The sequence below is a fragment of the Cyclopterus lumpus genome, chromosome 11 (assembly GCF_009769545.1).
Source record: "Cyclopterus lumpus isolate fCycLum1 chromosome 11, fCycLum1.pri, whole genome shotgun sequence".
NCBI classification, from domain to species: Eukaryota; Metazoa; Chordata; class Actinopteri; order Perciformes; family Cyclopteridae; genus Cyclopterus; species Cyclopterus lumpus.
This window is the reverse complement of record NC_046976.1, coordinates 8,661,655-8,687,072: the sequence shown is the minus strand read 5'-3', so window position 1 is coordinate 8,687,072 and position 25,418 is coordinate 8,661,655. Positions and strand designations below refer to the sequence as shown.

The 25,418-nt window shown below is 39.7% G+C and overlaps 1 protein-coding gene across 1 annotated transcript in view; it reads right to left on the bottom strand.

The window, feature by feature from the left end:
- Positions 1 to 465: 465 nt before the first annotated feature.
- The window catches only part of csmd3b (CUB and Sushi multiple domains 3b), a 303,941-nt gene continuing 278,988 nt past the window's right edge, over positions 466 to 25,418 (bottom strand). The window contains 18 exon segments of the mRNA XM_034544984.1: positions 466 to 625; positions 1,231 to 1,366; positions 2,091 to 2,178; positions 2,415 to 2,551; positions 3,515 to 3,673; positions 6,919 to 6,978; positions 8,683 to 8,862; positions 8,961 to 9,072; positions 10,353 to 10,426; positions 13,141 to 13,314; positions 13,624 to 13,797; positions 14,264 to 14,443; positions 15,944 to 16,120; positions 16,289 to 16,471; positions 20,195 to 20,368; positions 20,760 to 20,945; positions 21,634 to 21,819; positions 25,130 to 25,303. Coding sequence (XP_034400875.1) covers positions 466 to 625; positions 1,231 to 1,366; positions 2,091 to 2,178; positions 2,415 to 2,551; positions 3,515 to 3,673; positions 6,919 to 6,978; positions 8,683 to 8,862; positions 8,961 to 9,072; positions 10,353 to 10,426; positions 13,141 to 13,314; positions 13,624 to 13,797; positions 14,264 to 14,443; positions 15,944 to 16,120; positions 16,289 to 16,471; positions 20,195 to 20,368; positions 20,760 to 20,945; positions 21,634 to 21,819; positions 25,130 to 25,303 — 2,714 coding nt within the window.

Sequence of the window (25,418 nt, the reverse complement as noted above, 5' to 3'; positions counted from 1 at the left end):
AGAGGTCGAAGTAAAATGGCTGTGTCTGGTTGAGAATCAAATTGTAAACTCTCCATGACCAGCTGAGTCTTGGGGTTGGAGATAGATAATAGGCGGTTTCGTTTTCCTGTCACTTGATGGCACGTCTCACTGTGAGTTCACACTGGCTGTGTTGCATCCGTCAAAGGTAGCCGTCATTTTCTGGTCAAGTTTGTTTTCAATTCCATCTGTGGATACAAAATGCTGTAAAAGAAAGGAGCCGACGCTGCCTTTTGGTTCCAAGTGGACAGCGTTCTCTCTGCTTGAGGAGCTTAGGTTTCTTTACTGGGACTGAAGGTATTGTGTAATCAATGTATAGACCAGACCGCCTTGCTGACGATGTTTAGGTCTGCGTCGAAGCATACGGCCTTCCCCTCCACAGCCTCACACCAATTGTGGTCCCATTAGATATCTAAGTCAATAAGTTCAAGAGAGGATAATTAATCCTCAGACCATGGTGCAGACAGTATTTAGATTCGGATCGAATCTAACAGCCTTCCCCTCCACAGCCTTGGCGCTGGTGTTGTACATGGGGTTCTCAAAGGCAGCCTGGCCGTTGTTGTTTTCATGGACTGAGCAGCCTGTGTACTGTGTTTTTGGAGTGGTTCTGTGGAAAAAAAAAAACAGAAAAAAAGAATACACTGTTAGTGTGATAACATTGATCTAATTGCCTACTAATATTAACATGACTGGGTAACCAGAGGACGAGTGAATGCAGTCGTGGGAGAAGAAGCATAGTAAACAAGCTTTAAGAAGGATTAGAGAGTGTCAGGCTTCTTAGGAAGCCAGTGAGATTCCAATCAGTCCATCCAAAACTAATTCCTTCAGCAAGCTTTTCCTTAAGATATTAATAGCAGAACATAAGTTATTTGCATCTGTTAACAATGCAAACACCAGTCAATTGTGCTTAAATCACATCTCTGAAAAATCCAATTTAACACCTAAACAGAATTGTTTTGCAGTGCGGTTTGCAATAGAGAATTGCAATAGACTATCTCTTAGCACCTCACCAACCAAACCACTGAGGCAGCAACTGTTTCCATGAATCAGGCCGCTTCTTAATATGTTAACAATGCCTTTCAACATTTTTTTGTATGACAATAATGAAAAACAGAGGTGAGGTAACAATGCTGTGACAAGAACATATTCTTTTCTCCTACTGAAATTTAAAAGAAAAACACTTAAAGGAGATAGACCCTTTTAAGCAGATACCTTTGTTTGTAGAGATAGAAGCCAAAGCCGGTGAATATGAGAGCAAAGAAAGGCACCAGAATAGCGATAGCCACAGAGCTGCTGTTGGTACCAAGCTGAGGTGGTGGGGAGTTCTGACTCTCTGACATATTCAGACCTGTGACATACAAAAAAAACCATTCACATTATCCACACAATTAGACTGGATGGCACGATAAAACCAGGAGTGACTGCTTGAACATAATCAAAACAGAGATTCTGTTCTCTAAAAAAAGTATTTTTGTCAGTGTTGTTCCAGATATGGAATGAAGTATTCCTCCAATAGCTGCACTTTATATTGTTAGTAGATGTAGTAGTACGAGACAGTATGCATGACAACTGTGGCAGGGATGCTGGTAACTGTCAAAGCCTATGCGTGATTGGCATTGCTCAGCTGCAAGTGACATCTTGTCAACAGTGGATGCTGAAGATTACTTTTCTTTTTACACTTGCCGGATGTCCATGGACTGGAGAAGGGTTCAGCTCTTATTAAATCTGTTGTTATCCCCAATGTATTTAGCTTTAGGGGCAGTCTGTTATGGCATCGCTGCAGATGAGTTACTGATAACTTAAAGTGAAGGACTGCTTTCAAGTCTATTTGATGGAGATGGAAGTTGTCTTTGGATGGAGGTTAATGGAGTTCAGTCCTTGTAAGATGACAGAGTCCACTGCAGGGCTGACGTGAGCAATAAGGTCACTGTTGCCAGCAAAGAGAAGCTCCCTCATCACTTCCTCCATTAGTGAGGTTCTTGCAACAAAGGTGTTCATCAGATTTGTCCAATTATCATTTATACTCCAAATTGACTTTTGTGATGCTGTTACTTAACCTGACAGAGAATTACCCAGTCTTTGCAGTCCAAACTGTCCATAGTCTTTTCCCTGAATGAAACCCTGGAATACGTAACTAGAACCATCAGGCTCTGCTGATACCTGGAGAGACGAGAGGGGAAAAGATGAGCAGTGAGATGTCTCACTCTGACTCATTTGAGTGTGCCCATTAAAATGACAGCACTGCAGATGCATGAACAAAAAGATTTTAGTACACTTACTGTTTGTCTTGTACTTTAATCAACAACAATATGAAGCATTTATTAAGTCACAATTAGTTGTCTAAATGAATGTTGCCAACTGAATTTAATTAAGTTGACTGCTACACTGAGACTTACAAATCCATCCATTGTCCATGAGTCATCTATGATTTTGGCTGGAGAGATGGCTGAATCTTTGAGCTGGTTTCCCTGGTTCGCATAGTTCACCTGGTACATCAGCAGTGACAGCCTGGCCTCGGAAGCCTTATATACTCCTACAGAAGACAGCATAAAAAACTGGTTTACAATATAACAGCGTGAAAAGTGAAATATATCGGAAATCAAAAATCTACAGATTGTTAGATCTCTCATCACTTGCTTCTTCTTCCACTAGTGCATCGGCAAGATGTATACATCATGTCCAATTGGAAATTGTAAAGACAAAAAAAAAAAAAAGAATCTGAATGCTGCTGTAAAAGCAAAAACTATAACTATTATACTATTATTATAATGAACATTGGGGATACAGCTGGGAGACAGCTGGAATTTGACAGCATGTTTGGACAAAACTAAGTGAAGAAATAGTTGAAACATGTTGTAATTTGTGCTTTGGGTATAGCCAGGCTAGCTGTTGCCCCTTGCTTCCTGTCTTCATGCTCTCTCAGAAAGAAAGCAAATATATGTATTCCTTTACAGTGCCTATACGGTGAACTTGACATATTAGGAACAATCTTAAGAGGAAAAACATTCAAGGTCGATGCAACTGAGCCCAATTGAGCACAGCTTCAGCTGTTATTGATCTGTAGTGAAGCGGCTCCTTTAAGCCGGAGGATGCATGTTAAAAGTCTGGTACTGTAGCCTTTTGGTTTTGAGCTATGGTGTCGGTCCTCTCCGCTAACTCCAGGAACCAATTCTAGCTTCAACAGGATTTGTGTTTTAATAGGGTCTTAACCCCCTGCTGACCCTGAGAGGTCTGTGTGTGTGAGGGTGGGTGTGCGGAGGTTGATACAGTGGCCACTTTAAAAAGCAGCCTAGTAGTTCATGGAAAGTAGTAAAAGTGTTGACGATAGGAGCTCCGTATCATACACATAGCTATGTGTTTTATTGATCACCTATGAATACTTTATGATATACTGAAACATAGTCATGACATACGGTACAGTATGATTACGACATGTCCTGTCATTTCACATATGCTGTCCTGGAGGGTATAGTTAATTATCCATATTCAAACATGCCTGATAGGAGCAGTTCCATGTTACTGTTGCTAAGGGAGACGTTGACTCTCCCTGTTGTGGAGTTGAAGCTGGTGATGCTCAGTGTCATCGGCTGCTTCCTCCCACGGTAGTTATAGGAACCTTTCCATATGTAGTTAGGTGCAAAGACATCATCTGGAACTATAGAACGGAATAGAAAAGAACAAAGGATAAGAGATAGGACAGATCAGAATACAATAGAACAGATTCTAACAGAGCAAATGATAATATAACAGATTAGAACAGAATGAAACAGAGCAGATTAGATTAGAATAGAGTAGAATATAATGAAATAGAGAAGACTAGAATGAAATAGAGTAGAACAGAATGGAATATATTAGAACAGAATGGAATAGAGTAGAACATAGTGGAATAGAGTATAATAGAATGAAATAGAGTAGAATATAATGGAATAGAGTAGAGTAGAACAGAATGAAATAGAGTAGAATATAATGAAATAGAGTCGAATAGAATGGAATAGAGTATACCATAATGGAATAGAGTAGAATATAATGGAATAGAGTGAAATATAATGGAATAGAGTAGAATAGAATGGAATAGAGAAGACTAGAATGAAATAGAGTAGACTAGAATGAAATAGAGTAGAACAGAATGGAATATATTAGAACAGAATGGAATAGAGTAGAACATAGTGGAATAGAGTATAATAGAATGAAATAGAGTATAATAGAATGGAATAGAGTAGAGTATAACATAATGAAATAGAGTAGAATAGAATGAAATAGAGTATAATATAATGGAATAGAGTATAACATAATGGAATAGAGTAGAATATAATGGAATATAGTGAAATAGAATGGAATAGAGTAGAATATAATGGATAGAGTAGAACAGAATGGATAGAGTAGAACAGAATGGAATGAAGTAGAACATAATGGAATAGAGTATAACATAATGGAATAGAGTAGAATATAATGGAATAGAGTATAACATAATGGAATAGAGTATAATATAATGGAATATAGTAGAGTAGAACATAATTAAATAGAGTAGAATAGAATGGAATCATGTATAATAGAACAAAATAGAGTAGAATAGAATGAAATAGAGTAGAATAGAATGTAATGGAATAGAGTAGAATACAATGGAATAGAGTGAAATATAATGTAATAGATATAATATAATGGAATAGAGTAGAATATAATGGAATAGAGTAGAACATAATGGAATAGAGTAGAACATAATGGAATAGAGTAGAACATAATGGAATAGAGTAGAATATAATGGAATAGAGTATAACATAATGGAATAGAGTATAATATAATGGAATATAGTAGAGTAGAACATAATTAAATAGAGTAGAATAGAATGGAATCATGTATAATAGAACAAAATAGAGTTGAATAGAATGAAATAGAGTAGAATAGAATGTAATGGAATAGAGTAGAATACAATGGAATAGAGTGACATAGAATGTAATAGATATAATACAATGGAATAGAGTAGAATATAATGGAATAGAGTAGAACATAATGGAATAGAGTAGAACATAATGGAATATAGTATAGCATAATGGAATATAGTAGAATATAATGAAATAGAGTATAATATAATAGAGCATACTATAATGAAATATAGTAGAATATAATGGAATCTAGTAGAGTAGAACATAATTAAATAGAGTTGAAAAGAATGGAATAGAGTATAATATAATGAAATAGAGTAGAATATAATGGAATAGAGTAGAACAGAATGGAGTAGAGTGGAATAGAGTATAATATAATGAAATAGAATAGAATGGAATAGAGTAGAACATAATGAAATAGATTAGAATAGAATGGAATATAATGGAATAGAGTAGAACAGAATGAAATAGAGTAGAACCTAATGGAATATAGTAGAATATAATGAAATAGAGTATAAACAAATGGAATAGAGTAGAACATAATGGAATATAGTAGAATATAATGAAATAGAGTATAAACAAATGGAATAGAGTAGAACATAGTGGAATAGAGTAGAAGCTAATAGATTAGAATGGAATAGAGTAGAGCAGAATATAATGGAATATAATAGAATATAATGGTGTAAAATAGAATGTACTATGGTATAATATAAGTGAATATAGTAGAATATAATGGAATAGAGTAGAATATAATGGAATAGAGTAGAATGGAATTGAATAGAGTCGAATATAATGGAATAGAGTAGAATATAATATACTATAATGGAATATAGTATAATGTAATTGAATAGAGTAGAATATAATGGAGTTGAATAGAGTAGATGAGAGTAGAGTAGAATATAATGGAATAGAGTAGAATAGAATAGAACAGACTAGTACATTACAGAACAGAGTACAACAAAACAGATGAAGATATAAAACAGAAAAGAAAAGAAAGAAGTTAAACGTATCAACATAAAACCGAACGGAAAATAATAGAACAGAAGCAAATTGAAACAGAACAGATTAGAATAGAACATTTAAAACTGAATAGACCCAAACTAAATTGAAGAGAACAGATTAGAAAACAAGAGTACAGAATAGAACAAAATAGATCAAATAGAAATTAGATAAAGATCAGTCTAAAATGTCAAAAGGAAAGATGTTGACTGATCAATAGTCACAAGTCTTCACGTACACAAGATGACAACATGCATGAGCACAGCATGAATGAACAAAGGAGAAGCAACTTCCTCACTGACTATTTTTCTTTGTTTGACACGATTTAGTTTCAGAGGGCTATAATATATTTTATCTGTATATCTTTAAAAAGTACTCAAAGGCACTTTGAACAGAAACAGTAAGAAACAAAACTAAAACATACATAACAATCAGTGAGATCTTACAGTTTATGTAGTTTAGTGAAATAAAATACACATGTTGTATATTGTATATGTTCCTCACTTATATTACATACAGTAATTATGTAAATATGTGTCAGGTTGCACCCTATGTTCATATGTAGTTGGATACAATAATTAGTACCTGGCTTTAGGCTCATTAAAAGGCTGCTCCCTGTGTTGATAATTACAGGAATTTGTGCATACAGTAACTATGGGAACTCTTCCATGTGCAGTGAGAAGCAAAAGTTTCTGTATAATTAATACAGAATAGGACAGATAACAACGGAGCTGATCAGAAAATTAGAGAACCGAATGAAAAGGCAGCACACAGAGAAGGCGATAATCACCGTAGTTTATTCACCTTTCATTGTGTGGTGGGAACAAATAAATTATTCAGAACTATGAAATCGACAAAAACACGAGAAGAACACGGTGGAACAGAGCGGACAGGAGCCAAGCAGAATTTATTAAACTATAGTAGACAAGAGCAAACTAAACCTTTCCAAAATAGAATATATAAATAGAGTCTAGACTAGAAAAAGAATGACAAGACTGAACTAGCCTGGAATAGGACCCACCGTTTAGTTTGGGACTGGGAGTTCCTGTTGCCGGTTTCACCGGTTTCTTCTTCTCTCCAGCTACACACACAAGAGAGACAGAGGGTCAAATATGATGTCTCATTCAAACACATGAGCAGAGCTGTGGGGACAAAGTATGAGAAGGAATTAAAAGGTTTGCCTCTTGTTTACCTTACAAGTCCATCAGCGGATATCTTAATGCACTAGGTGAGAGTGCACGTGGCATTACCAATAAAGAATGCAGGGTCACGATTAGTCACAGGCGCATAATGAGCGACAAGTGTGTTGAAAAGGGTCATCCAAAATTAACCTCTTTAATGGGTTATTTGTAGATAAGGCAAATAGAGTTCATGACCAATAATTGTTGGAACCTTTAAAAAAATGGCCTGAAGACACTTTGTGTTTTGACCATTCAGGAAAGCTTCTAAAATCACTTTAAGATGCAGCCATTGTTGCCAACAAGTGAAGGCAAGCAAAGGGAGTGGGTATTTGTCCAAGAATCTCAAATTGGATCAGAGAGTGCTCCAATTTTAAAGGCTACCTCGGGGCAAAAGGGTGACGGCCTTCATCGAACAATTTCAAAGTTGAAGCTTGCCGTTTTCCATCTGGTAACAACTTCCTCTGGTAACATTTCTTGATGAATAAGACAAAAGCTCAAGCATTTCTAATGTGCAAACCAGATACACAAATTGGCACATGCGCCTATTTGTAATAGTGTTGATGGATGTTTGTGTGTTACAACAGAAGAGCTACCAAATGGACCTTGTGCTGAGATTGTTTTTTGTTGGCATCAATTTTCAAGATGACGAAGGCACCTTCAATCTCCACTTTCGAGCCAAAGTGGACGAGAAGTCTTTAAGGTGCTCAGAATGGTGGAAATTTAAACATCTACGATTCCATTTGCAGCTGGGCAAACTGCATCTGCTGATTGTGTGAAACGATTGAAAGCTCCAGAACAGCTACTAAAAATACATTATTGTGAGATTGTTTTGGCAAGTATTGATGAGGTTTAAGTACTCCCTAATGCTGAGTATTCTCTGTGAGGTTTTACACACTCAATCCCTCACAATCCAATCTTTCCAAGCCAAATTCCTTGTATGTCTAAACGTACTTGACAATAAACCAATTTGGATTTAGCTGACATACATACACATTACAAGAAAGCACTGCTAGACTGGTATAAAACAAAACAACAATACAAAATAAGACCTGGTCATTTCGCCAAGACCAACATACAGATCATCCCACGTCTCATTATATGCACATGCAAAGAGTATTTTTAAAGATACAACCCTAGTTTTAGAATAAGCTTTTATTTGACTGAGGCTGGGATTCTGGAAACATGATACTGCGCACACATTTTGGTAATTTCATGATCACATAGAATACCCCAATAGGTATGTGTTAGGTAGGTCACAGTTTAAACTCAACACATTCAGTCTGTCAATGTTGGCTCAAGAGATTCATAAAATGGAATCTCTCTAAAAAGGAATTCATAACCTCACCTGGAAGGACTTGCTCAGGCGGATCTAATGAAGGATGAAACACCATGATATTGTTTTATCTCTTTTTCTTTTTGTCAGGACTGCCAGACCAGCGACTAGACCACCAGGAAATCTAACTCTATACCAGATGGCCAGTTTACCCCAGTACGTCTGCTGCCAAAGTGTCCTTGAGCAAGACACACTCTACACTCCTACCTGTTCACTCATTTTCTTTCTGGACACGATCTTCCATCAAATGCATGAGAAGCTTTTTTTTTACCTCGACATATAGGCATCTTTCCAGTCCAAGTGCCGTCACTCTTGCAGACTCTGTGTTCAGAACCACCCGCCAGGAAGAAGCCATGCTGACAGCTGTACACCAAAGTGTAGCCAAAACCAGGCAGATCCATCCCCACCACGTCCACGTGGAGCGGGCTCTCTGGCTGCTTACAGGCATGGGCTGGAAGGGGGAGAAGAAAAGTGTGCACGTCAGTCAGAGTCCAACAGGAAGATGGATGGGCGGAAGGTTAACGAGATGATGGGATGTATGTTTCCTACGTATGCACTCGGGTTGTGCTCCGCTCCACGTCAGATCAGGGTGGCAGGTTCTAGAGGAAGAGCCCTGAATCAAGTGACCCGGCTGGCACTGAAATGACACCACGTTTCCCACCTGGGAGGACGAGGCAAAAGCACACACACACGCACACACACACACACACACACACACACACACACACACACACACACACACACACACACACACACACACACGCACACGCACACACACACACACACACACACAGACACACACACAGAGTTTACATTTTCAAGTAAGGGAATGCTTCATAGATGCTACTTAAGACAGTCATTAAAACAGATGAACATATTTTGCTCTGACAAGTACCACAAACAATAAAATGTTCATTCAGAATTCCAGAATACGTCTTGTTTATTTATTTAGAGCATTTGATGCCACTCAGCAACATTTTTATCGTCAGACATCTAGATTATGAACGCAAATGCATGTAACAACACATTAAAACTTTTTTAATAGAAATTGTGGATCAAATCCACAGTACTTGTTCTGTCCATAAATGTATTCCAAGTTCGGCCCAAGCTAATATGAGGCTTCAGGGGTTTGAGGCAAATCAAATGGTCATCTTCCAACATGACCATCACTTTAGTGACCTTGCCTCTTTGTTTCCAGTGTTTCCTAATGAGCTGCAGTGGATGGGGTACTTCCTGGTAGTTGAATGTGGGTTTGTTGACAGCACACTACAGCGGCACTAAGCCAACACCCGACTCCCTGACCAAGATGTCCACTTGATTTGACCGACTCAGAGAGCTAGAATGCGGTAGAATGCATTTTTGTACAAAACAAGCACTGTGAATCCCCCCCCCCTCCATTATTTTACAGTGAAGTAAACAAAGGAAGGGACAGTTATGGCTCTTTTAACATAAACACTACATATTTTATTTGTATTGTATTAGGATTAAAATCATGGGAGGAAAAAAATTAAAGTCATGGTTGTATCCTGATGGCCCTTTTTTTTCTTCTCCTTCTTCATGATTTGGATTTTGCAACCTCTATGGCATATCGTGGTAGCTATCTCATTAATAATGCTGGTTGTATAAGGCCATTCTAGGAATTATTTTCAATTTTGATTAAACTGCCAAATAAATTCCCCATTTAACAAAGTTTGACATTAAATTTTCCAAGTTGAACTCTTTAATGTCTAATCTTGTCTGACCAACAGTTTTCAAAGTCTTTTTCTTCGTCTGTCTCCCTCCTTTCTTCCCTTCTCTTTTTTTGTAATTAGATAGATTGTTATGTTGCATTTTACCTATTGAAGGAGCCACAATGAAAGCTCCTATATGAGTTAGTGAGTTCACTATGTGTGCAGGAAGATTGATTGAAGATTGAAGAGTTATGTCAGATGCGTATTTTACCTTGAAACCGTAGGTCCGGTTTAAGGAGCCGTAGCGTGGCGTTCCTGGGTTATCACAGCTGGTCTTGGTCGGTTCTGAAACGAACAGCACAAGCGTGGAAGTTATTACACACAACATCTAAAAGAGAGATGCATTACCATTGTATGTCCTCCCTCAACTGTCCTCGCCTCTCCTCTGTTGTCATGGTAACATCAGGGTATAGATTCCAGTAGGACAGCAGGGGGCAGTAGTGCTTTATCAGAAAACGAAGCAGGGCCGGCTTTGAGAGAATGTGTGTGTGGTTTAGGAGCATCAGCATGTAGAGCACATCCTGACGCAGAGCTCTATTCAATACAGCTTCCGAAATGACAGATTCACTCACCCCCTCTCCCTTACTCTCTCTCTTCTTGTACCCCTCTAACTGCCCCCCCCCCCCCCGCCACTGCTGTCTCCCACTTCCTCTATTTCTCTAACTGCTCTCTGCTCTCTTCCTCTCTCTTCTATTTCTCCATGTCACCGTATTTCTCTGCCCACACGCCTGCCTCCCCCTTCGTCTGTCTTATTTAAAGAGCAGGCGGCTTCGGCTCAAAACTCAAAAGTCATTCTGCTTCCGTCACATAGTTAAACACATCACACACCAACATACAGCTGCGATTCCCACACTAATAAATCACCAACATTACGTTCTCTCTGAGATGTTTGTGTGCACGTTTGTTTCAAAGCCTCAGTCTTTAAAGAACGTCACAATATAGAACAGAAAGATTCCAACATCTACTACTTTTCGGATGTAGGGGAAGCATCACTTCAGAGGGAGCCTTGTCTATTTCACAAGGACCAGCCAGCTTCACAGCAGCTGTAAAATTCTGCAAGCGTTCCTTATCGAGTGCTATAAACGAACAAAGAGTCAAAAGCTCTCATTTATTGCAATTCATCACCATACTTGATGTTTAAGCACCTGCTCTGAATCTGACATGTGAAGTGGTGCTCTAAACATCCCGTGGTGGTGAGCTGACCCAGTGGGACCGTTTGTAGTGTGTGCTGAATATCACTCCTCATTTTCTTCTCAATCCCCGGATAGCAGCAGCTCGTTTGAAGTCGGATGCCCATCCCCATTTCTGGAAATCTTTTACTAAATACTGGAATTTACAGCATGCACTTTCTATGTAATTTCCTAAATGGGTTCCCATTGAAGATCCCCAACATCTTAATGCAGAGTGGGCATAACTCATTGAATGTTTAACTGTTTTAGAACTTGGACACTGAACCCCCAGTTGCTCCCCGGGCGCTTCACTGCAGCCCACTGCTCCTTAATAACTTAGGATGGGTCAAATGCAGAGAAGAATTTCCCCACTGTGGGATCAATAAAGGACACATTAAATTAAATTTCAATTTTAAATATAACTTCATTGTAACTTTATTTCCAAAGTGAAGTGTTTCTCTGAAGAATTATCAGCTGCTAAGCCTTGATTTGAGATTCAAGTTATATGACGATATAAAACATATATTGCATCAAACGTATTGTATCAGTTCTACAGGTCATCGGCTTTAGTTGAAGCGAACGCTGAAGTCACAGAAGCTTTTAATATTCACACTGTGTCTAAGTCAGAATCATTTCTGACGTCTACGATTATCCAACAGTGACAGAAGCAGCAGTTTCATTTTGAAATGGAACTTAAAAAAACTAAAAAACATCAGTGGAATTATTTAAGGGTGGTCCTCCGAAGACTCCTTTTTCATTTAAAAGATTGTCTCAGATGAGCCTCCATCCACTATTCATTATTATTCCAATAAGTCTGTGTAACTTTAACTTTGACAGAACAGCAGCTGCTCTGCACAGCAAACCCAAGAGTGAATTGAAATGTGGCCGTCAACGATGGGTCACTAATTGCCACGATCATGAGGCAGTGGAACATCAGACGCCAGTCACGGCTCCCTGCTGAGCCACAAACCAGTCATAATAAACTGGCGGGCTAGCATAAACTAAATAATTTGTTTAAAGCTTGTTTAAACCCACACAAATAGTAAAAAAAAAAGCAAAAACAATATTAATCAAAAGGAAACATGTACAGCAATGGGAACACATTAAAAACAAGTCTGTTATACTCAGCTTTGATATGATACTTATTTTACCTCCTGAGAAATATCCTTTGAAAGTCTGGAGGCTCTCTTGGATTTACCACCATTACCTTTTACTTTCAATCCAGACTTTGAAGTGGGTAAGCATTTGTGAGGCTAAATGATTGATGATATAGTCAGGAAGTAGTGAAAAGTAATCAGTAAAACTGTTGGTCACATAGTTGCACAGAATAATATAGTTTTTCTTTCTAACTTGTGAATCCATTCAGAAATACAGTGCCAAAGTTTTGACTTTCACATTCACCAATTGGAGTGAGGCCCTTAGGTCCGGGTGTCTAATCTCACTTCACTCTTTTTGTACCAACCGAAATGCATCATCATCCAAAAACTGGCATTCAATGTCTGGCCAGATACAGGCTTGTGTTTCTTATTCTCTCATCAGATCAATATGTTGCCAATTATGAGCGAGTTGAAAAAACATCATATTTCAACTAAGATATCAATAAAGGATAGTGTGATACACAGTTCTACCAATAGCCAAAGTCATTCTCAACAATATGGAAAAACTGATTGTTTTATGTCGGCCAACATAAAAACAAGTGCACATAATTATAATATAACTAATATTATAATATAAGATAGTATATATAGATATTTGGATGATGTGTTTAATTTGTTTAATGGCCTCCCTGTTTGGTCTGGTTGTCAAGTCAACCCAAAGTAGTCAACATACCGATACAGCGAGGATGCGTGCCACTCCAGGTACCGTCACTCTCGCAAAGCCTGGTTGCTGTGCCGACCAGAAGGAGCGGAGAAGCACAACTGAAGGAGACTTCTGATTGGTAGATGAAACTTCGTCCCTCTCTGAAACCAGCAGCTGGAGTACCTGGGTCACCACAAAACTTGGCTGCGCGCACACACACACACACACACACACACACACACACACACACACACACACAGATACACACACACACACACACACACGCACACACACACACACACACACACGCACACACAGAATCCCCTTTCAGTATGTGATGCTAATATTGCTGACTTGCATTTACATACTTTTCGGGCAGCTCAAGGACAAATGTAGATTTTGCTTTCAGTTGTAACTTGATAAAGAATAATAACAGGCAATGTGTGTGCTGGTATACGCGGGTGAGTGTGTGTGTGTGTGTGTGTGTGTGTGTGTGTGTGTGTGTGTTCATACGTAAGCACTGGGGTAGCATGCCGCTCCAGGTGCCATTGGCCACACAGGTCAGGACAGCCGGGAATGAGAGCTCGTATCCAGGAGAGCAACTGTAGCTCACGCTGCTGCCCCATTCAAAGTCGCTGCCCTGCAGTACCCCATTACTGATGGCAGGGGGAGGCGGGCAGGTCACAGCTATGGGGGCGAGAGAGAGAGAGAGAGAGAGAGAGAGAGATCGATCGATCGATCCAGTTTTAAGCAGCTGCAGGTGAAAAATAAATGCTACTGTAGAGGGTGTAAAGGGTTTTTAACTATTGATAAGATATTGATTGATTATAATTATATAGCCATTGGAATATGGTTTAAACTAATCTGACTCAAAATATCTGTATTCTTGATTTTCCTCTCAGAGTCCCTGACTGCAAGGAGAGCAGAATTCCCTCGTTTTGTGTGAGTCTCTATATGGTGTTGCTCGGGTTAAACAAGGCTTTACATTGGATTTAAAGCTCATTTATGAATATATTTGTTGGACTACATGTACGGACGGGACATTTTATGTACCAGTAACACCCTCTGGTCGAAGTAGGAGTGGTTTTGCAACATACTCTAGATGGAAAGTTAAAAATGTCCGAGAATAGTTTCAGGATCATAAACAATTTACCTGTACACATTGGCATATTCCCACTCCACGTCGCATTGTGGGTGCACGTCCTCAAAGGTGATCCGTCCTCCTCCATTTGGTATCCTGGTTGGCACTGGAAGGAAACATTCTGAGCAATCGTAAAGTCTTCCCCGTAGCGAAGCCCGTTAGCCGGCACACCTGGATCCCCGCAGTTTATCACTATGGAAGAAGAGTGAGAGATGGGATGAAGATTAAGATTACTTTTCAGTTCATGCCATGGCACGACATAATTTGCTTATTACTTCTGCATGCACGCTCTTTTATATATGTGATACAAGGACAGATACAGTTGACAGAATGAAATGAAAGGACAGAAAGGGTGGTAGTGAAACAGGATAGATACTGAGTGCAAAATATTAGTTTACTGTGCAGACCTGATAAATATACTTCAAAATGGTGTGGTTCAAGATGAAGTTAGTAACTGTGAGAGGATTTCATCCCAGTCGAACCAAAATTGGTGTCATCCAAGAGATGACTTTACGAGAACTGTATATTTATCCGTACAAACTATACTTAACATCTGCTTCTTTGTGTAGTTGGGGAGATCAGAGTGTGAAACAAATCTTGGAGATCATGCAATCCATATGATCTCTTTGAATTTAGTTATGGGCTTCACTTGTTATTAATGAAACAATAAAGATATTAATAATGGCCGACGTTGTCCTGGGACTCTTTTAAGGAACATTAGGATTCCCCAGACTGCACTTATACAGCACTGTCCTTCATAGTCTAATAGGCACTTTAAATGCTTTTAAACCCACCCCTGGCTGTTAACGTATTGTAATCTACTGTAAAAGCTATCTCCGTTAAGCCAGGGGATTCTTAAAAATCGTTGTTCTTTCCAGGAACTCGTTTTGAAGAGATGTGGTTACTCAGCATTTCTGTTTGTTTTTTTTTACTGCTGGATATTTTATTGCCTTTTTCTTTGCGTAGTGCATTAAATTCAAAGATGTCACTGAATGTTGGAGAAAAATTAAAAAATACTGCTGGAAGTCCTTCATGTGAATTAAGGGAATTTCACCTTGAGACACAATATGTTTAATAAGATATGTGCACATTTTTTGTGTTATGTGCCACTTTACATGCAGGTTTTGCAATCTGTGTAACATGCAGCACTGATTAACACGTGTTCAACCATGGCTTCGGTCACATTTCATATGGGAACAGAATGTTATATTTTATGGTTATTTACAGAGATCAAAAAGCAAATCAGCTTAAGTAAACAACGATCAAGGTTATTCATGACACTATAAAGTCTGTAAATCAGGAGCTGAAAGATTTGAGGCTGATTTCATTACTCAGAACCTATACTGTCACAAACTAATTTAAAACCAGGAGTCGGATAGGTTCGCAAAAAGGCTAGAAAGGAAACCATATAATTACACATCAGGAGTTTGGCGATATTTATGGTTTGTAGACTTGACGTTATTTGCAAGGCAATAATTTAACACACTGATAATAAATAGTTAGTAATACATGAAGCTGACAGTCTGCTTCCCTGAAGTCCCTGACGTGTGAGTTGTTTCAAATTAATAAGCTTGAACTAAAAAGTTTTGCACAGAACGGCGTTTCCCGTTTGATCATCAGATATTGTTAAACTATTTACAAACTGATCTGCTAGTCGATCAGCCGTCCCTCAATATTCAATAGGTAACTCACTGCTACAGTTTGGCTGTGCTCCGGACCACGTCCCGTTGGCCTGACACAGCCTGGTGGTGGCGCCGGTGAGCAGGTAGCCCTCCATGCAGGAGTAGATGACGGAGTGAGAAAACGTTGTTCCGTCCAAACGAAATACTCTGCCATTACTGGGAGTGCCAGGGTTACCACACTGGACAGCTGGGGGGAGAAATGAGAGAATGAGTGAGGAAAAAGCCTTGTGCAATCTTTATGTATGACTGATTATTATGTAGGGAGAGTGTGTACATGGGTAGAGTTATGTACACTAGATCAGTGTCAAGCCACTTGATTATAATTGATTGAGATTAAGTAAAATGATCTGCCTACGTTTACAGAAAGGCTGCGTGCCAGACCACGTCCCATTAGGGAAGCACATCCTCTCTGAGGAACCAATTAGATCGAAGCCCTCCGAGCAGCTGAAGTGGACATTGGAACGGATCCTGAAATCTGTTTGTTCCCTCGAACCGTGGGAGGGAATGCCAGGATCGCCGCAGGAACCAGCTGTGTCGCCTACAGAGAGAAACACAAGGAGTCAGGTCCCCGGCTTCAAAACCAGAATCGGTTTCAACCCTTTCGAATGACTTTTAGTTCTTCGAATTAAAAAAGAGAGAAGGCAGAGTCAATTGATATTATATATCAACAACATTGTACAGTTTGAACTCATGTGCTTCCAATATATCACATTCTCAGGGTTCTCAGCATGATATGGCTGCTTACAAATTGTAGTGGACTGCACACATACGTTGGTGACAAGGGGCGTACGTTTGCCTTAAGAGCATTTGTGTGAGTGTGAGTGTGTGCGTGTGTGTAATTCTGACTCTGCCCTTGAAGAGCAGCCTGGTCAGCAAATTCTGCCTGACAGACAGAGCACTCTCCCAGGAACCACCGCACACTTTCACACACAAACGCACACATTGTCACCCACATGTACAAGCCAAACATTTCTGGTCACTATTGCCTAGCAGTCCAAGATTTGAATCGGCTTATGTGTCAAATCCGGACTAATTAGTTCAAACAGCTCAAAGAATACAGAATGCATATTTTACCACATTTGACGTGATTTAAAATGTACTCGCACCATACACGTACATTATTGACCATTACTTCAACGTGAGCAACAACAAACTTGAACCGTAAGAATTGTCCCAAATGTGTCTGCAATGTCTTTTGTGATTGTACTTTTTTGACAAATAACCCAATTTCACATTTGCCCGGTTTGTACTATACTGCAAACATCCTGAGGCGTGCTGCTAAAGTGAGCTTATACATGCTACAGACACAACAAGTGATGATATAACATCATTATAATGCTTCAGGATTTCTAAACCAATAAGCCTTAATGGCATTGTTTCATGAGCATTTGTCTTTAAAAGATTGGAAATGTGTGGAAATGGTGAATGCATTTTTCAAAAAACAGTAAGGGAACCAACTCACATACTTTACAATTTCACTTAAGCAACCCCAATTTGACAAACACACACACACACACACATACACACATTCACAGCTCCAAAGTCACCATGAAGCCTCAACAAGGAGAACAATCTACCTGATGTCACTGGTGAATGTAGGTGTGTTTGTGTGTGTGTGTGTGTGTGTGTGTGTGTGTGTGTGTGTGTGTGTGTGTGTGTGTGTGTGTGTGCGTGCGTGCGTGTGTGTGTGTGTGCGTGCGTGTGTGTGTGTGTGTGTGTAAGTTTCTATTGCATAGCATTGTGAAAACTAATCTCTGTCGTTTGCCTCAGGTGACTTTGGAACAACCACTAATCGGTCACACACACATGCATCTGTGCGCACACAGACACACACACACACACACACACACACACACACACACACACAGACACACACACACACACAAGGATATCTATCTGACAGAAAGATTTTAGCTTTGGTAAATTCAAGGGCTACTGAGCTGAAGCTCCTTTTCCCAGGTTTGCAGAAGTTCTCATAAAGGATGTAACATTCTCAGTCATCAGATCCACGGTGAGGACAAATAACACCTGTTTGAAAATTATTCAGTTTCTTATTCACACTTTGCCAGCAGTAACCAAAAGTGTTATCGATTTTTTTTAATTTGGGTACATACACTTATTGACTTAATATCATTGGGAATATTCTCACATGAATGTAATTGAAAAAGCTGTCTCGCTCGCTATCATGGCAGAAACGGGAAAGACAATACAGGCATTATCATGTCAGAAAGAACAGATTAACACATCTTTTACAAATGTAAGGGGAACCTTATAATTTCTGATGAAGTTTTCTGAGATTGTTTTGATTTTTTTCTTTTTTGGTATAAAATAGACGTGTGCACAAACTGTGATGCAAAAAAAAGTTTTTGTCCTATTTTGATGAATTAATCAGGATAATAGTGACATCTTTTTCATATTGTCACATTCCTGTTACCAATAATGTAAACATCAGAGGAATTATATTTGAGGCTTCAGATCCAGACAAAGTAACTACTGTAGGCCTACTGTGTATTTTTAAATTAATTATCCCCCCTTGAAGTGAGGTAACATAACCAACAATACATCAGAAATGCTTATCGACATTCATGGGGCCGAACTGCAGACGTAGCACTTCGACCATGGGCTGAACTCTGCAGGGCTCAGCTTCAGACCTGCCCGGTTAAAAACATGAATCACTGCTCCGTACACTATTACCCTCCCTCACCCTGCGTCTCCTCCGGGCAATTTCTGTAAATAACAATGAATTCTTAGTCAACTCGTCTGTAATGTGTTTTCAGTCAGTTTGTTATACAAGTGGCAGCCAGCACACTGAGAACCACACGAATTTGACGGTTTGTTTACACAAGATGGAAGGAGAAGAGGATTTCTGTCTGGAGAGACAATCTAGCTCAATGAGTGGGGAGATATGCATATACAGCACATCCAGCAGGGAGAAAATCAGCTTTTATAAAGCAGGGTACAAAATAATGACAGTGGTGCATCTACAGCACATACATCACAGCTTCCACTGACAATGGCCCAGAATTAGACAGCATGGCACACATGGCAGACTGTAATCACACCATCTGTACCCTGCTAGCTGCTACATAAGTGGAGCGGTGGGACACTAACATAGCGATGCTACCGCATGAGCACTTGCTTAAGTTTAGCCAGCAAGCCAAAGAAGGTCGCCAAAACTGCGATGCACTCCGCTCCGCTTCCCCCTCTCTATATGCAGCGGGGAGGTTGTCTGTGTGCTCGTAAGCACAGACAGCTCTCTCTCTCTCTCTCTTTCCTCAGCTCATACACACAGATTATACGTGAAGCGCTGCTCAAGCGCTGCTCTTTTGTGGACTCTCGGTTTGTGAAGGACATATCGATAATTGACCGATTCCTCGAGAAATCTGAGGCAGATTTAGAGTTTTGTATTGATGTGGCCATATCTAAGACTCTAAGATATCAGGTTATTTTCACGCCCTTAGTTTCCGCTACTGTCTTCCGGCAACAGGTCACATGACACAAAAACAATTGGTTAGGGGATTTCTCTGTAAGGTAATTCACGTAATGTTCTAAGACACTTATAATAACGATCGGAGCCCGTCAGTGGCACAAAAGCTCTTTGGGTGAACGTACATTCACTTTGAGGAGTTGCCCAGAGCGATCATATTGCAGCCCGTTTACTCCTACAATACAGGAACAATTTCAAGAATTGGCCCCATTTCTTACTTTTAAAGGAAAGCGTGGGTATATTGGTCCAGGTTGAAAAATACCGAAGATAACCTTTGAAGAACCTACAACCATTGCTTAACATGACCATCTGTATTCATATCCCACAGTTCACAGATCCGTCAGGAGTGAAAAAGTCATTTGGGAGAATCATCACAAGAAGAAAGCCTCAAACTTTCCTGAATAACATCGAAGTGAAGTTTACAAATAGTTGAAATTAGACTAGCAGAACAGAAAGGTAGATGGCGAAGAGTCCACGGCTAAGGATTTAAATGGGTGTAGAGGAAGGTTATGCTCTACAACCCTTTTAAGAGAGAGGAACTGATATATTCTCTATTCATGGGCCAAACCTAGCCTCTATCAATCCATCCATCCCATTATCCCTCTGCTGAGGGCAAAGGGGTTGAGGATGTTAAGGCATGAAGTACTCCACACTTGGTTGAGTCTACATGTTTTAGACGTGTCATCTTTCATCTTTATTTCCTATGCATCCATCTCTCTTTCTGATAGGGTGGAATTCAAAGTTTGTATATTCAATAAAGGCTCAAATGGTTACCAGAGCAGAAGGGCATGGGGGCACTCCACATCCCACTGAGCTGACAAGTCCTGGAGGATTCTCCTTTCAGCTGTCTTCCACCCAGACAGGAGTATCGAGCCGTTGAACCAAATGTAAACTTATCTCCACTCAGCACACCGTTAGGGGGAGAGCCGGGATGACCACAATCTACAACTAGAGACCAAAACAGAGAGAGAGAGAGAGAGAGAGAGAGAGAGAGATTGAGGCAAGGACATGAAGGAAGGATCGACAGCTCGTTTCAACTAAACACAGCTGTGTGAGAAGAGATGCAGTGATGGCTGTCAAGAACCATGCGTTACTTTCAAGGCTAAGGAACACATGATTAACCGTAATGATGAGAAGTCTGCTGTCGTCTACCTGTGTCTGAAACCAAGGACCCATTCTTTAAAACATCACTGATAATGTTGTGTGGTTATCATTGTTATCGTCATAGGCTCAGCTACATTTACTAAGGGCCGTGGGGTTTAGCAAACACTCGACTGCACTATCGCTTGTCCAATTCACTTTGAGGTCAAAAAGAGAGAAAAAACAGGATTACACTGACCTATGCATTCAGGTAGAGGTTTGTCCCACTGTCCAGTAGGTTGACAGGTCAGTACAGGTGATCCAAACAGGTAATACCCCGGGTTACAGTCGTAGAAAACCACAGTGCCAAAGGTAAAGTTCCCATGCTCTATTTTACTCTGGCGGATGGAGTTGGCTGGGATACCTGGATCAGAGCAATTGACCACTATACACAGAGAGACACAGAGACGGACACGCACAAATACACAAAAGGAGAGAAAAGCATGTGTTATTTGGCATTAACCAGTGAGGGTTATTTATCTTTCCCCTCTTGCTTTTTCCAGTGCTGTGCACTGGGATTAGAGCTCTGTAAAATAATATGGGGCATAATAAGGAGGCTGTGATGAAGACATAAAAATCTATTAGGGTTGGTGTTTAAAGGGATAAATATGGGACATGTTATGTGATGTTATGATGAAGGCAGGTTTGTGTGTCCTGGATCCAGCACCCATGAGGTGTAATGGCTTGCTAGCATTATGTTGCATTTTACATTTTACACAATTCACTGGCACTTGAATCTGTAAACTGGGCAGACCGCCGATGGCTTGTGTATGAACTTGTAAGTGAAGCTACCCTTGTTGCTGAAATTGTTGGAGAACAATCAGAGCTTGAGGTTTATGTTCCACTGAAAACAAGAAGTTTCTCATGAAGGAGGCTGGAGCCAGGAGGGATGTAGAGTATTAAATCTATCAAACGTCATTAAGAGAAATAAAGGAAAAGAGTGACTGGGCTGAAATGAAAGAAGAAGGATAGTTGTTATAGGAAAACACATTCAGAGTAAATAAAGAAAAGGGTTGAGGTGAGGTGGTATTAAAGTTTAGGGATAAATAAGGTTAGGGGTGAATACACTTAACTTTTCTCCCCACCTTTACATGTTGGGGGCGGGTGGCTCCACTGGCGGTTGGCCTGACACTGAGCACGTGCGGGCCCCTCCATTTCATAACCCCTATTACAAATGAAGCTGACCACATTGTTGAGGTTGAAGCCGTTTCCCAACGTGCGGCCATATATGGGACTTCCTGGATGGCCACAGCTGATTGCTGTAGGGGAAGACATAATGAATCATGGGCACATGAACCTGAATACACATTTCTCATGACATTTATTACAATATCTACTTTGAGCTCGTTCGTGACATATTAGCACACTGCAAATGATTATGCTGGTGTCATGTTTATATACTGTACATATTCTGGGCTTTTCATAACCCATTGGCTAATTTTCTCATTACATTCAAAACATCCAATTTAGTCAAATTTACTCTTGATATGCAAACCACAGGCAGGCATGAACATCAGCAGCCATGCGGTTCTTTGTCTTGAAAACTAAAAAACAAGAGAAGCACAGATTTGATCCGAATAGGATGTCTTTCATGGATTATTCATGAATATTTATGAGAATGTCAAATGACCTAGAAGACATAGCTGGTATATAGATTTAGGGCCATTATCTTGGAAAAAGTAGGTCTCCGAATCTTATGTGTCAGCATTGAGTGTCCTCTGTTTGTCATTGTGCATCTTAAGTATTCATCCTGTTAACTTCACTCACTGAGCTACTTAGAAGTTTGTGTGTGTGTCCCTTGTCCTCATTGCGCTGACAATGGCTTTTTGATGATTGAGTGAACAGACAGTTCATAGTTACTAGAAGACCAACCCTCAGTTTCACCAAATGGAAAGAAATTAGGAAAGACAGACTAGATGGATGGAAAGGTGAACGGAGAGTACAGAGCACAAGAGAGCGCACTTGACAAGTTCATAATGACAAAAGAAGGCAGGAGAGAAAGGGAAGAAGCCGATGCCTTTTTGACTTGATCAGAGGGAATCAGAAGTTTGTTTGCTTGCCTAGCACACAAACACATAATCAGTCTGTGAATCTCTTCACCATTCTGTGTTTGTGTCTCTAAACAAGAGGCTCTCATTTCCATAATTACAGTATAATTTGTCTGTAAAATGATTTCCCTCAATAACTTCTGCATGGATAACCTCAATAAAAACAGCATAGCACACACCAGATACACAAGACGGATACACACACTATCATAAACACAGATGCATGCCCAAACAAACATACACACATACAAGAACATATTGTCTGATATAAAGTCCTTATATTTAACATTTCATTTTCTTCGGGGGTCGTAGTAAAAAAACAATTTCATAGTCAATTTCAACCCCCTATCACGCCCCTGCAGCTCCAAAAATGCTGACACCATGTCACCACCTTCGCCTTTTAAACATGGGTTTAATTTAGTGAACTGTCTCTTCTGGGAAAAGGACCCTGTAATTGGCTGGAGATGGCAGTCCTCATCCCCATCTTAGCTGTGCCCAGTTGCTGCCTGAAAATGTTCAGGATGCTCACAGTAAGTGTCCAATTTTGGAAGATTTTCACTGTAGCCTGGAAATGTCAGAGCCTTCTGCTTTATCCTCCAGCCCAGCTATTTATCTCATCCAGAACATACTGGCAGTTGGGTCCTCTGGCCCTTTATATAAGACTTTGGTGGGAATCTGCAGAACCTCAGGACTATTGGGTGAATACATCCAGGGATATTGCTAAAAAAAACATTATGCTGGCTTTACTCAATATGTAATCAATCTTGAACAAATCACTTTGGCCTGCCATTTTATTTTATTGTATTGCATATATTGTAAACATTTGCTGCTGCTTCAAAGAAATTTCCCGCTGGTGATGAATAAAGTACATATCTAATCGAATCTAATCGAATCTAAAAAGGTCCACAGTTTAATTTAGATTTTTCAACCCATGCCTGACATTTGACTGGAGTTTATCAGCCCTACCAGACACAGTGGTGCTGTGTTCATGAACATTGTGGTGAACAAGGTAGCTAGACTTATATATTGCTCGATTGATCATCTTAATATGTGCTTATATGACTGCTCAAGCACTAGGGATGCTCAACTACCGAAACCGGATCGAATAGCGGGCCAATCGTGACACAGGACCGGGGTTTCTGTCGGGTTTGAAAGAGCATATGACAAATTGAACCGAGCGCCAACTACAATCTTCTCGGGTTGGCAGGAGGAGAGCTAGCAGCTGGCAGGCAGTAGAGTCCTGCAGTGTGTTTGGCTAACAGAGCTAACAGCTAGCAGAACAATAGACACACAGCAGGACCGGCACGTTCTGTTCAGAGGAAGTTTAAACACTCAACATGAGGCGTTAAACAGTGCAGTTAAGTGCACGGAGCCAGTGCAGACAGCTGCGCAGATAAAAATGAGAGTGGATCTACAAGGCAAGGGAGGGGCGGCGTGCAAGAAACCCTGCCTTCAAATGTAATTTGATTTTAACATTTCAATTGTAACGATAACATTGTTAAGCTTTGACTGTCTCTTTAGAGTTTGTAGATAATGCACATTCTTTAAAGACATAAATCCATTTTAGAAGTAATGAAAACATTCTACACACGCACACACACTCAATCACACATACTTGGGAGGCTAGTTTCCAGTAGGCATTCCCAAAATTCTTATTTTGTTATCACTGAAAAGATATTACTTCAGGAGTTTCCATCAACTGAGTCAACCTCAACTTGCTTTGTACTGTACTGTAATGTTTGTTTGTTTATTTTCTAATTTCAAAGCATCAAGTAAACATCTATATGATCTAAATAAATTAAAAAAATTTTTAAAAATAAACTGAATCTACTTTCCTCCTTCATTATCAATGACGATAAACCATGTTAAACTGTGTTAAATGTTAAATCATATTACTACCCTTTTTACTTTTAGCAGAACTGGAGTTATTATTTTCCTATGGTTACCAAATTGTAAATCTTAATTTGTCAAATATTTTTAAATTCTAAGTATGCCTCGAAGCATTTGTAAGATGGATGATATTGATTCTGCAACTCCACAGGCAAATAAAACATCCAAAAGGAAAATGCTGAGTACGTTATCAAAACCTCATACTCAAATTGCCTCTATTAGAAAATACTCCACTTTCTCTATTTGGTATCTAGCAGCTAGTGGAAGATATCAAAAACACACCTTGCCATTCAAGCATCCTCAAGATACACTTTGGCCATCACATTTGAGAGTAATTTCTATTTATCCTTTGCATGCTTGCACACACATGCATTAAATAAAAACAAAATGTCCTGCTTATTTTCATCATAAACAGGAAGAAATATAGAGGATTATTGATTTGTGTCACAAACCTACAGCACTGTCCATTTGACCATGTTTCAGAATTACACACATTTCATTCATTCTTTGTTTGTATTTTGATGAAAAGACAGCCGCCGTCTGGACCACAAGTCGTCTATGAGACATACAAGTGTAGTCGAGGGTTTGGGTTCATTAGTTTTCTGAGGTGAATCTTTCCTGTTTTCCTTACGTATGCAGACAGGCAGCTGTCCAGACCACTGGTTGTCTTGGAGACAGATGCGAACAGATGAGCCTATTAGTCGAAAGCCGGGCAGACACTGATACACAACCGTATCCCGGTAACCAAAGTTCTCTCCGATCACCTGGCCGTTCACAATGCCTTCTGGGATTCCACAGTGACCAGCTGAAAGACACAGACAGACAATAGGAGGACTTAGATTATAGGTAACACCGTCTTGGTGATTAAGGATTTCCAGGATCTGCAATCCTGTAAATCTGAAAAGGTTCCTAAATTTGAA